Below are 11,715 nucleotides of genomic sequence, written 5' to 3' on the forward strand. Positions count from 1 at the left end.
GTTCTTACTTAACTCGCATCTTCTGAAACGTCGTAAGGATCAGCAGCGGTGAGGCCTTGTCTCTCTTTGGCCGGCGTGAAATCACAAAGCACCGCAGCGCCGCCCGGCGACGGGACCCTGCTGTCGCGCGGAACTGAAGAAAAAACGCGGAGCCTGGCGGGGTGGCCTCTGCTCAGAGGCCTGCGGCGCCTGCGCACTGGCGATCGGATGCAACCCACCCAGACCCTCCGGCAGGAGTGTCTGCGGCCCCTTCACCGACCGAATCTACCCACGTGTGTTCCGCCGCCCGCTCGGGGAGGTTTTAGCTCCTCGGCGCCAGTCGGCTCCCTGTGCACCGCCCTGTGCCCATCTTTGCGTCACACTTCGGGTCACGCGTGCCACGGATCCGCCACTAGATTATATGCCCTGGATTATTCTTCCCGGTTCTGCGTCTCGGGGCAGGTACCCGGTCAGTCGGTTGCCACGTGTTTACGGAGCACCCGGGTTCCAGGCATTGTGCTGGGCGCCGGCAGCATGGGCGAGGTCCCGACACTCTAGTAGGAGAGAGAGACAATGAAAGGAATCATAGGTGAGCAAGGGCCCGTGAGGGAGAAGGACAGATGCTTCGGGAATATGTGTGAGCGTATGTGGGGGCGCTTGGAAACCTTTTCCCAAGAAACGGTTTTAAACCGAGACCAAGGGGGGGGGGCGGGGGCGGGTGTTGGGAGCTGGGCACAGTTGGGGACAAAGCCTCGCTGGCAGAGGGAACAGCACCCCCCAGGCTGTCACGGGCAGAGCGCGGGATACCTGGTCGTGCGCAAGACGGGGTCAGCTCAGCAGGCAGGGTGGCCCAAACCTTACGCTTTTCCAAGGTCGTCAGGCCTGCCCCTCAACTGGCTCCTGTGAGGTGATCTCTGAGCTCTTGAAACATCCTGCCTCATAAGGACGTCTTTGGGCACCTGAGACCCCGGGCCGGGCAGAGGGTGTGTGCTGACAACGTGACTGTGTGGACGCCAGGCTGCTTGGGGCCGGGCAGCCTCACTCTGCCCTCTGGGGCTGCAGACCGAGCGAGCGGCAAAGGTCAGTCACACCGGGGCTGCGTGCCTTTGTGAGTGCCCCCTGCAAAACCCCTGGGCACTACTAAGGCTCCGGTGAACCTCGCCGTCAGGCAGTATTTATGCATTTTCACAATTCCAGGGGAGATAAATGTGCCCGTGTGATGCCATTGGAAGCCCATGCCTGGTTTCCCCGGGCTCTGTCCCTTGTGCCTTCCTCCTGTGCTGATCGTCATTTGTGTCCTCTCTCTGCAATAATATAATTGGTAATGTAACAGTTTTGTTTGTGAGTCCTTCTAGCAAGAGTGGTTCTGGGGACCCCGAAAAGGACTGGATTCTTTGGGGCCTCGTAGGTCAGGGTCAAACGTAGCACTGTCCTCTCTGTGCACTTGATCCCAGTGTGGTTACTTTATTCAATTCTACTCCACGCCCCAGGCTGCACCCAGCTCCAACCAGCCCTCACAACAGGTGCCTAAACACGCAAATCGGTGAATTTGCTTGGCGTGGGCCTGGGGAGCCCAGCGGCACAGAAGACGCACTGCAGGAGGTGAGCAGTGCGACACGTGGGGCATCTACACTGGTTATTCCCCATCTGTCCCACCCTGGGTTTGGAGCAGGCTCACTACTCAGCACGCATCGCCGAGGAGGACACAGTGATGTCTTTAGTATAAAAGGCAGGGGGGACATCCCAGAACTGTTGGCGGTGCTGAGTCCCATACACCGAAAGCTCAGAGGTGACATTGCCACTTTGTTTCGTGATCACATGTCCAGGGTGACAGAGCGAGTCAAGGGAAAAATAGGGTGAGAGGGTGGCCGAAGCAATTCAGGGCATTTGTTGGCACAAAGGATTCGGTTATCAAGGTTGCAAATAAGTCATCAACTTGAGGCATAGACGTGCACCAAGTGTTTCTCAGATTTCTGCTTGCTTGCACAAGCACAGGCCTTCTCGAGAGTACGCCTCGAGTCCATAATAGCGGAGACAAATTTTTCAGTAATGGCAGAGGTGCTTATGTGACTCACTTCTAAATCAATAGGGGACTATATTTTTGATGGTGCAGCAGGCTTGAGGCGGAAGCCGGCTGGGGTGGCGGCTGGTCAGGCAGGTCAACACTCCCAGGACAGAGCGGTGGTGCCCGTGGAGGGGGGGGTGCATGATCCCAGAGCTCCACCGGGAGCCTGTCGGTCCAAATACTTTGTTTCTGGGGAAACGCGAGATATTGCTGTGTGTTTTCTAATGAGAACATGTCCCCTCTCCACCCCTGAGAGACAAGGCATTTACAGTTAGAGAAACCCAGGTTTGAGTCCTGGTCTAGCTATGTGACTGGGCATGTTATTCAAACTCTCTGGGCCTCAGTTTACTCATAACGTGCACTGGTCATTATCATGACCTTGTTCGTAGGGTCGCTCTGCGGATCGACTGCGATAATGTCTGTCGGGCACTTGGCATAGAGCCTGGCACGCATTAAGGGCTCCAATAACGACAACAAAGCCAGAAAGGAGATTCGAGTTTTCAATAAATCATCGGATATTTTCAAGGGCTCAGTGACATTCACACGTGCCTCCAGATCGTCCTGCTGGGCGAGGACATCACAAGCTCCGAGTCCTGTAGTAGCAGCTGTGACAGAGGTGACCTGATGACCGGCTTCCCTGTTCGGGACTTAAACGCTGGGGCTGCATTTTAAGGAACAGCCACAGCTCGGATGCATTGGCTTCAGCGTCAGGTGCAGTGTCTTCTCTGACCTCCTCGGAGGATGGACAGAGGGACGTCAGAGGTTGTGTGAACACGGCCCTCGAGGCCGAGCTCTGACCATGAAGACAGACTGCCACACGTGACTGGGGCTGGGGGGAGGTCGGGCAGCGGGAGCAGGGTCCCTGTTTGATCCCAGCTCGGTCGCTGCAAATGTGGGCAAGTTAGCCAGCTCTGCACGCCTCAGTTTATCTATAAAAAGGGAAAAATACCTGATTCGCAGAGCGGTTGTAAGGAGAAGATGGTATAACACGATGTGTGTAAAACAGCTGCTACGCGGTCGGTGCTTCATAAATGGGACGGTTCAGTCACGACGAAGCGTGAGATGCATTCGTGGTCACTGATGCTGTTTTGCGACGCAACAGTCCCGTGAGACCAAATTAGTTTCCTTCTTAGGAAAAATGGCAACGCAGACAGCAGAAGTTTTGGTCTGAGGCTCGGCGCAGGAGTGCGGTTCATTCTGGGAAATGGTTCGAGATCTGGATCAAATCCCTGGTCCCCGTGACGTGCTCATCATTCTCCTGGGGAGACCTGGGGGCCCGGGCACGAGGAGCGGACTTCCTTCACCAGGGGGAGGAGGGGCCGCCCCGTGGGACAGGTCCCTACGCGGTGGGTGCAGGATACATGATGCAGACGGATCTCTGCACAGGAGGACGCATGTCCCCCCCCCCCCCCCCCAGGGCGGGGACACATGGCCTGGGAAGAGCCCACGGAGAAGTACCCCTGTGGAGCTTGCGGCAGGCGAAGCGGAGGAGGAAGAACCAGGGAGGAGTGTCTCAGAGAGCGGCCCGTGCGCCTCCTGTCCCGATTCTGGTTGCTCGCGCATCCGAACAGCTTTCCGGGAGAGGAACCGAAACGGCGCCGGCCGCAGAACCCGAATGACGTGGACGGATGTCTTCCACTTAGAACGGCCTCCATCGGGCAGGGATGGCAAGCCACCTGCCGGACCGTAAACGTGAGCTTTAAAGACACGGGGGTGTGAGTCCACATCACTGCAGACGGTGAAAGTGAACGGTGTCTGTCACCATCTTGGAAAGCCACCCTGGGCAAGGGGGCGGGGCTGGGAGCGGGCAGCAGGAAGCGCTGCAAGACGGAAGCGTTTGATGGCGTCTGGCCCTTTCCCCCCCCTCGAGACGCGTGCGTCCACGGGAGAAATGCCCGAGCACGTTCCTATAGGGAACGAAAGCTCACGGTTGCCTCTGGTGCTTTGCTGGGCCGAGGCACTGGTTCCCAACTGGGGCCAATTTTGTCCTCCTGGGGGACATTTGGCAATGCCTGGAAGCATTCTCGAGGTCCCATTTTGTGGGGGGGGGGGTAGGCACGCTACCGGCATCTGGTGCGTGGAGAGGTCACGGATGTTGCTAAACACCATACGGCGCGCAGATGGCCTCGCAACCAAGAAGAAGCGTCAGCCCCAGATGCCAGCGGTGCTGCTGAGCTGGAGGGAGCCTGGTTTGAGGGGGGGGCACAGGCTGCGTGTCGGCGGGGGTGGCCCGTTCCTCACACCCGTCATCTCAGTGAAGGTGGGATGGGGAAGGGAGGCCTGTAGCCCCTCCTTGGTGGTCACAGGAGAGGCGAGCAGGCCTCTGCTCCCAATCCCCAAGTATCTGGGGGTGGAGGTGCGCCCAAAAGGCACCTCAGGCTAACCTCCCCAGGTAGGTGAAAGGATACGGGCAGAGTTTTTCATCTCAAGTCAACTCTTACTTATTTAAAAACCGATTTCCTTAAGCACATAATTATATGTTTATTTCCCCGAGGAACTCTTGAGGCAGCAGAGATCTGCTTAAATTATGGGGACGGAGGCTGCATAGGGGGCTCTAATGGGGTTAGAAAAATGTTCCGTCTCCTCTGAAGGAGCCCCGGGAGGAAGGGAAGGGCAGGCTCCCCTCCTGCCGTCCAGAGGACAGGATGCAGGGGGGTGGGAGCGGAGGGCAGGAGTGTGAGGACTGGCTGTTCGACAGGGCACGGCAGGATCAGAGCAGACGTGAACCCTGGGGTGCAGCCTCGAGCCCCCACTTCCCTGTTCCCATCCTGGTAGGTGGAGGGGAGGGGTCCGGGGAGCAAGCCATCCACAGGCTTGCTCCCTTCACGCACGTGTGCACACACACACGCACGCGCTCCCCTGTGGAAGGGGGCTCTGGTGCACGCACGCACGCACGCACGCACGCACACACACACTCCCCTGTGGAAGGGGGCTCTGGCACGCACACGCACGCACGCACACACTCCCCTGTGGAAGGGGGCTCTGGCACACGCACACACACACACGCACACACACTCCCCTGTGGAAGGGGGCTCTGGCACATGCACACACGCACACGCACACACACACTCCCCTGTGGAAAGGGGCTCTGGCACACGCACGCGCACACACACTCCCCTGTGGAAGGGGGCTCTGGCACACGCACGCGCACACACACTCCCCTGTGGAAGGGGGCTCTGGCACACGCACACACACACGCTCCCCTGTGGAAGGGGGCTCTGGTGCACGTGGGAGAAACAGGCCCAGGCCTCCAGTGAGGCGGCAGGTGGAACAGGTGGCCGGGCTTCGGTGCATCGGTCTCCGAGCCGCTTCCGGCTAGGCTGCAGCCGGAGTGCCTGCAACTGTGGGTGCCTCTCACGTGCGGCCTGGCCGGGCTGGTGGGGACCCAGGGGAGCAGGATGAAGGACCGATTACTCGGCTCTGATAGTCCTCAGCGGAGAGGGGCCCTTAGTTAGTCCGCTGTAGGACTGGAACTTAACGGCCTGTCTCCCTTCCGGGGACAGCGGCAAGACTCCAGCCGTAACACTGCGTGAGAGAGCAGAAAGATGGGTCAGGAGCGGGCGGCTTGGGCCTGCCTCTGGCCTAGGCTATACGGGACGGGGTCCGCGGTGGGGGGGCTGGCCTCCTTCCTCTGTGTCCACTGCATCTGGAAGGCAGGTCTGTCCCACTGCCCCTGTCCGTCCTGCGGCCCTGTCCGCGCCCGTCCCTGCAGGAGGTGGTGAGTCATCTCACTCAGCTGGAGCCTCCGCACCTGACAAGGCCAGGGACGCACAGCACTCAGGACGTGGTTCAGGACCAACCTCTGCCTCGTGCAGCCCGGCCTGCCGCACAACAGGGGACGGGGATTCAGACAGAAGTTACAATAAAGAGTCCGTGTGGCTGGTCTACCCCATTCATCCTGTGCCTCAAAGGCTCTGGGCCTTCTAGAATGGTCTCCAACCGGGAAGGGAAGGGAACATCAGAGAAACACGCTAAGAGTCATGGCCCCGCATCCCTTCATCTAACCATCAAATAGCCCTCTCCACACAACCGCCCAGGCTGGCTCGGTTCCAGCCTCCCTGGGCCTGGGGCTGGGGGACAGTGTCACAGGCAGGGGCTCACGGGGGAGCCCAGAAGCCCACGGCTGGTAAGAGACGCCTGGTCCTGGGGAACTGGCAATAGTAGTTATCTGTGTGCACAACACCCAGGCCTTCTCCGTCTCGAGAGGGTGGACAGGATGACACAGGAGGGGCATGCGGGTCCAGACTGAGGGGTTGTGTCCACAGGACGCTTCCGGCCTGTGAGCATCAGAGACCCCGGGCCCCTGGGGATCTGTGACCTTTTCGCTGACCGGCTCCCCGGGAGAGACATCAAAGATTGTCAGAGAACAGACACATAGCGTCTCAGCATCTTTCAGGGGCTGAAGATGTGTGCTGTGGTCCCGGCCCACCCTTCCACTTTCTAGAAGCCTGGCCTTGGGCCTGGGCCTGAGCTACCTCACCCAAAGAACAGCGATGGCCCTGCTATCATTCCTGGGTCACAGGGCTAGCGTGAGGCTCCAGTTAGTTGGCATGTGGGAATGCTTTGTAAACTGCACGGGGCTATACACTGCGAGCTGGCTCTTCGAAGTTATTTATTCGGGGAAGCAGCGGAGGCCCCCCCCCCCCGCCCCCCCTGCAGTGCAGCCCCAGCCCTCTCTTTGGTCAAGGCCTGCCTGCAGGGAATGGCCACTCAGTCTCTCGAGCCAGCGGGAGGGCCTGGTGCTTCCAGTGCAGGTCAGGGCATGGGCCAGGCAGATGGGTGCCGGGGGCCCTTATTTAGTCCGCTGGTAGAACTGGAAGACGGCTTTCTCCTGTTCGTAGGTCTCGATGGAGCCGGGTCGAAGGCGCCGGAGTTCAGCAATGGCATCTCCCGCGGCCAGGCCCCTCTCTTTCACCAGGTAACAGGCCAGCATGGTGCCAGTGCGGCCAAAGCCCAGGGCACAGTGCACTCCCACAGCCTGCGAAGAAGCAGCTTGGTCGGGTGGAGCCTGGTGCCCTACCCACCCCTGCCCTTCCCTTACACCCCTCCCTCTCCCTGCAGCTGCTGCTTCTGGGTGAGGCCCAGGACCTCACAGGTCGGCTCAGGCTCTCAGGGGCCGGAGAAGTGACATCAAAGTCAGGGAGGGCTGTCCAGTCCCTTGTGGTTTGGAGGCTGCCAATCACACCCCAAGTAGCTGGTTCAAGAGCCGGGTTCCTGGCCTGCCCGCCCACAACCCTCTACCTGCACTGACCAGTGATACCCCCACCCCCCTGCCCGCCTCCCCCCTGTCCCGCCCCCCGCGGAGGGCGGAGCCGCTGCTCATCCGGATTGAGATACGACATAAAGTACAACCAGGTTTTGAAGACATGGTACAAAAAAGTATTAAAATATCTCATGAGGAATTTATATTGATTATATGCTGAAATGGTAATATTTTTGACTTACTGGGTTAACCTACATCATCAAAACGAGTTTCCCCTCATTCTTCTTTACCTTTTCAAAATGTGGCTGCTAGAAACTTTAAAATTGCAAATGTGGTTCCGTTATATTTGGACTAAGTGTGGCTCGGGAGAGCGCTCACGAGCCACTGCCTTCCACCCGCATGTCGCCCCAGTGCGGCCACCCTTCTGCCTCTCAGCTCACAACACTCGTTGCTTCCTTGCGGGCCCTACCCGGCACTGCGCGCCTCCGCCCGTCTTCTCGTCCTGGCCCCTGGGCGCTCCCTCTGCTCCCCGAGTCCTGCGAAGTCCCTCCCTGCCCGGCCCCGCCCAGTCCCCCCGCAGGCTCCTCCCTGTCCCTCCCCCCCGCTCACCCCCTGTAGGCCCCTCCCTCCCCAGCCCCGCCCTGTCCCCGCCCAGTCCCCCGCGAGCTCCTCCCTGCCCGGCCCCGCCCTGCTCCCAGCTGACGCTTGCAGGCTCCTCGGTGCCCGGCCCCGCCCCGCCCCGCGCAGGCCCCTCCCAGCCCCCCGCTGACCCCCGCAGGCTCCTCCCCGCCCACTGACCTCCCCGCGCGCGTTGGCCTCGTCCACTATCCGCACGAAGCGGTCGATCTGCTCGGGGGCCGGTGGACAGAAGTCCGGGATGCGCAGCCGGTGCAGCGTGAGGCCGGGGCAGGTGTCGCTGTGCGGGGGCCCGCGCTCCGTCAGGGACACCAAGTGCCGCACGCCCCGGTCCAGCAGGAACTGGTAGTGAGCGGGCAGCCGCGGCAGCGCCAGACCCGCCAGTCGGCCCGGGAGCACCCACGAAAAGTTGGGGGGCTGCACCCCCATGGCGGCGGCAGGGCACGCGACCGCGCCAGCCCCTCGTCCCCCGCCCGCCCGCCCCCGGGGCCCGGCACCACCCACCCGCGCCCTGGTACCACGTGGGCTCCGCGCCCCGTCCGGCGACGCCCCGTCCCGGCGCGGGGATTGGCCCACCCGCCTCGGGGGCGGGGCTGGGGCGCCGGACCGACGAGACGGGCGCCGCGAGCCGGCCGCAGTCCGGAGCAGCGCGCTCGTTGATTGGTTGGGTAGCCGGTAATGGGCGGGATTGCCGCAGCGGTGCTCACGGGGATTGGTGGAGCTACTCAAACAGCCGGAGGCAAACCTAGAGGCCGGGATGAATTGCTTTCTGCGCACGACGCCACCCGGGGTCGGGCTCTGCTGCTCCCTGGCGGCCGGTGGCAGTTATTACACCAGTGTCCCCTGCCCCTGCAACCCCAGGGCCTGGCCTCATGGAGTCTTCCTTCACAGTGGACGCCCAGCAGATCTTCCGCCTCCGGGGAGGAACCCCTTCTATGATGACCGACTGGTCTCTCCAGTGACTTGGTGAACCCGTCCAGCTGGGACGATCACCGCTGCGGGGACTCTTCTCATTTTCTATCGCTGGAATTCTTCAAAAAACTACGGGGCTGCCATCTGGTGCCCTGAAATCTTACCCGGGTAGGAATTAGAGTCCAATGATAATAACAACCCACAGCGTAAGAATTACCGTTTATTGAGCATTTGCTACATGCCAGTGTTCTAAGCACTTTACCTGTAGGAACTGATTTAATTGCTGCCATAATCTTACGATGTGGATAATCTAATGCACTCTGCTTTACAGGTGAGAAAACTGAGGCTCCAGAGAGGTTCAGGAATGCCACCGATATGACTAATGTCCGGGGATTTGAAACCAGACAGCCTGGCGCCGGCATCTTTAACGCCCCAGTTTTGTTTGCTCAGGTTAAATGAAAGGATGCTGCCTCTTCATATAACCGTCCTCACACTCCCAAATCATCTGCGTGAAGCAAGTGCAGCACTTCTTAATTTCTTTTCATATTTCATGACTTCCAGGCTGAGTCACCCTCCGGTGGGGAGACCAGAGTTCATCAGCCTTGCTCGGAGAAGGTGGGGACCCAGCTCTGAGCACAGCGCCTTCCCTGTGATCTGACCCGCCCACATCCTCTTTTGGACAATGCGCTTGCTAGTGATGCAGACTAATTATAATCGTGAAAATATTTAACCCTCCTTGAATTTGCTCATGTGCCAGGCCCTGTGCCAGGCGCTTTCTGGAAGAACAACACGCGGACGGTATTTTTATGTCCCTCTTGTACGGGAGTAATCTGAGGCTTAGACAAGTTGGTTAACCTGGTCAAGGACACTCAACCAGTATGTGGCTGGGCTGGCTGAGCCGAGGCCTCCCTGAGCCCAAGCCCAGGGCACTTAGCCATAAAGATGCGCTTCCCTCCCCCTGTCCCTGCCAGCCCCTGATGCACACATTGGGCCATTGAAAGCTCTGGTTCCAGCAATATGGAAAGGAACTTTCTTCCCCCAAAGTTCAGAGGCTCTGCTGACCCTGCGGAAGATGCACTTACCGTTCACCCAGACAAGGCTGAACATTGCCTCCCCCTCGCTCGCTGGGTGCCAGGAGCTGAGCCATTTCCCCTTTCCCTGCCTTCCCTGCAACCTGAGCCTTGATGAGGCCCTTCCTTTTGGCACTCACATTTCCTACCAACCCCTGATCACTCTTCTTGCCTATCCCCATCCATCCATCCCCTCCTTGCCTGCTGTGGCTCCCCAGGGCTTCTGGCTGCACTGACTGTGGAGAGAAGTCTCCAGGGCTCCTGGGGTTGAACATTTCTTGGTCTCCCTGTCTTGCTCTCCCGTCTTTGCAGCCCTCACTCGTCAGAGGAAAACTTCCCACATCCCTCCCCGCCACCCGGTGCCCCTTCCTTGTCTCCTTGAGATCTACGTCAAAGCCTATCTTCTCCGGAGCTATTTCTGGGGAAGACAGAGATTCCCTTCTCCCTTGAGCCCCTAACAGTGACTCTCCCCTTGTGCATCCTTCCACCTGCCTGGGCCCCCTTATGGAGAGCCTGTAGGAACTCCTTTCTTCTCTACAGCTGTGCCCTTCCCTTCCAACAGAGCCCCGGTGAAAAGGGCCCAGGGTCCCTGCCTTGGGCTGTGTCCCATGGCCAGGGGTGCTGTTTAACTTTCTGTCTTGGGCCTCGGGAGTCTCAGACTGAAAGGAAGACCCCTCTGTGATGGTTTCCTGGCCCAGACCTTTGCCACTAACCACGTCAGTGCCTTGCACGCCCCGTATGATACTGGTTTTCCTTCAGGTGTTACCTGACGCTCAGGAAGATTTAGGCTTTTTTTTTTCTTTTTTCTGGGCTCGCCTCTCACCTTATATAAATATGTAGTCCCAGGCAACAGTTATTTTATTGCATTGTGGTTACCTCTTTGTGTTGAAGCCAAGGCTGCATCATTCCGTCTTTGAATTTCGTCTTTGAATTCCACAGATCTAACGTGGAGTCTGATACGCAGTGCTCAGAAGTGTGCAGTGAACCAACGAATGGGGGAGAAAAAAGAGTGCATAGGCCAGACTGAGAAGACACACTTCTCGGAGCATACATGAGTCTCCGGGACTCTGTGACAACGCGTGATCGCTTCTTAATCGCGTGGATTTGAGGACCGTATTGGGTGTCCTGTAACACCTTCTTACGGTGTGTTTTTTACCTGTCTGTGCTTTTAAGGAAAGAACACCTGTGTCGGTATGATCCTGGCTAAGTCTAATTACTAGTTTTGTTAAAGAGGATAAATAACCCTTGGTTTTTTTTTAGAGCTCCTCTCCTGTTGTGCGCGCGTGTGTGTGATTGCGTGTGTATGTGAGTGTGTTGGGGGGGGGACATATTTCCGGAGAACGTTCTGTTGACACTGATGGTGAGCTGAGTAAGAAGCTTAATTTCCCCGACTTGAAGGAATTTACAACATACTTGCGAGGATTTAGACTCAAATGTCATTGTTCTCATATAATGAAGCACTAAATTCCTCATCAAAGATAATCAGTTAATATATATTAAAACGTTAATTGTGTAGTAAAAATAACAAGCACAAAGAAGTCAGCAGGGGAAAGATAAGCCTGGGTTAGAATCACCAGAAAGTCCTGTGACCTTACATTTTGTTCCCTCCATTGCGAAATCCTACAAGTCACTTTTCATTGGACCACCTGGGTGGCTCAGTCGGTTGAGCGTCCGACTCCTGGTTTGGGCTCAGGTCATGATCTCGAGGTTTGTGAGTTCGAGTCCCATGTTGGGCTCTGCGCTGACGTTGGGAAGCCCCCTTGGGATTTTGTCTCCCTCTCTCTCCGCCCCTCCCCCACCCTCTCTCTCAAAAATAAATAAACATTAAAAAAAAACCAATAAAAATAAAA

General features: G+C 58.2%; 1 protein-coding gene across 1 annotated transcript; it reads right to left on the reverse strand.

The window, feature by feature from the left end:
- Positions 1–6,645: 6,645 nt before the first annotated feature.
- DUSP23 (dual specificity phosphatase 23) lies at positions 6,646–8,371 on the reverse strand. The gene is made up of 2 exons (XM_042976791.1): positions 8,046–8,371; positions 6,646–7,022 (listed from the first exon to the last, which is right to left on the reverse strand). Exons 1-2 carry the CDS (start codon positions 8,310–8,312, stop codon positions 6,837–6,839), a joined length of 453 nt encoding a protein of 150 aa, XP_042832725.1. The 5' UTR covers positions 8,313–8,371; the 3' UTR covers positions 6,646–6,836.
- Between the last annotated feature and the right edge of the window lie 3,344 nt (positions 8,372–11,715).

This window comes from Panthera tigris, chromosome F3 (genome assembly GCF_018350195.1).
Source record: "Panthera tigris isolate Pti1 chromosome F3, P.tigris_Pti1_mat1.1, whole genome shotgun sequence".
Taxonomy (NCBI): Eukaryota; Metazoa; Chordata; class Mammalia; order Carnivora; family Felidae; genus Panthera; species Panthera tigris.

Coding starts and splice junctions, on each gene's coding strand:
- DUSP23 (XM_042976791.1), bottom strand. CDS start 8,312: ATGGGGGTGCAGCCCCCCAACTTTTCGTGGGTGCTCCCGGGCCGACTG. Junction 7,023..8,045: donor AGGCCAACGCGCGCGGGGAG/GTCAGTGGGCGG, acceptor GCTTCTTCGCAG/GCTGTGGGAGTGCACTGTGC.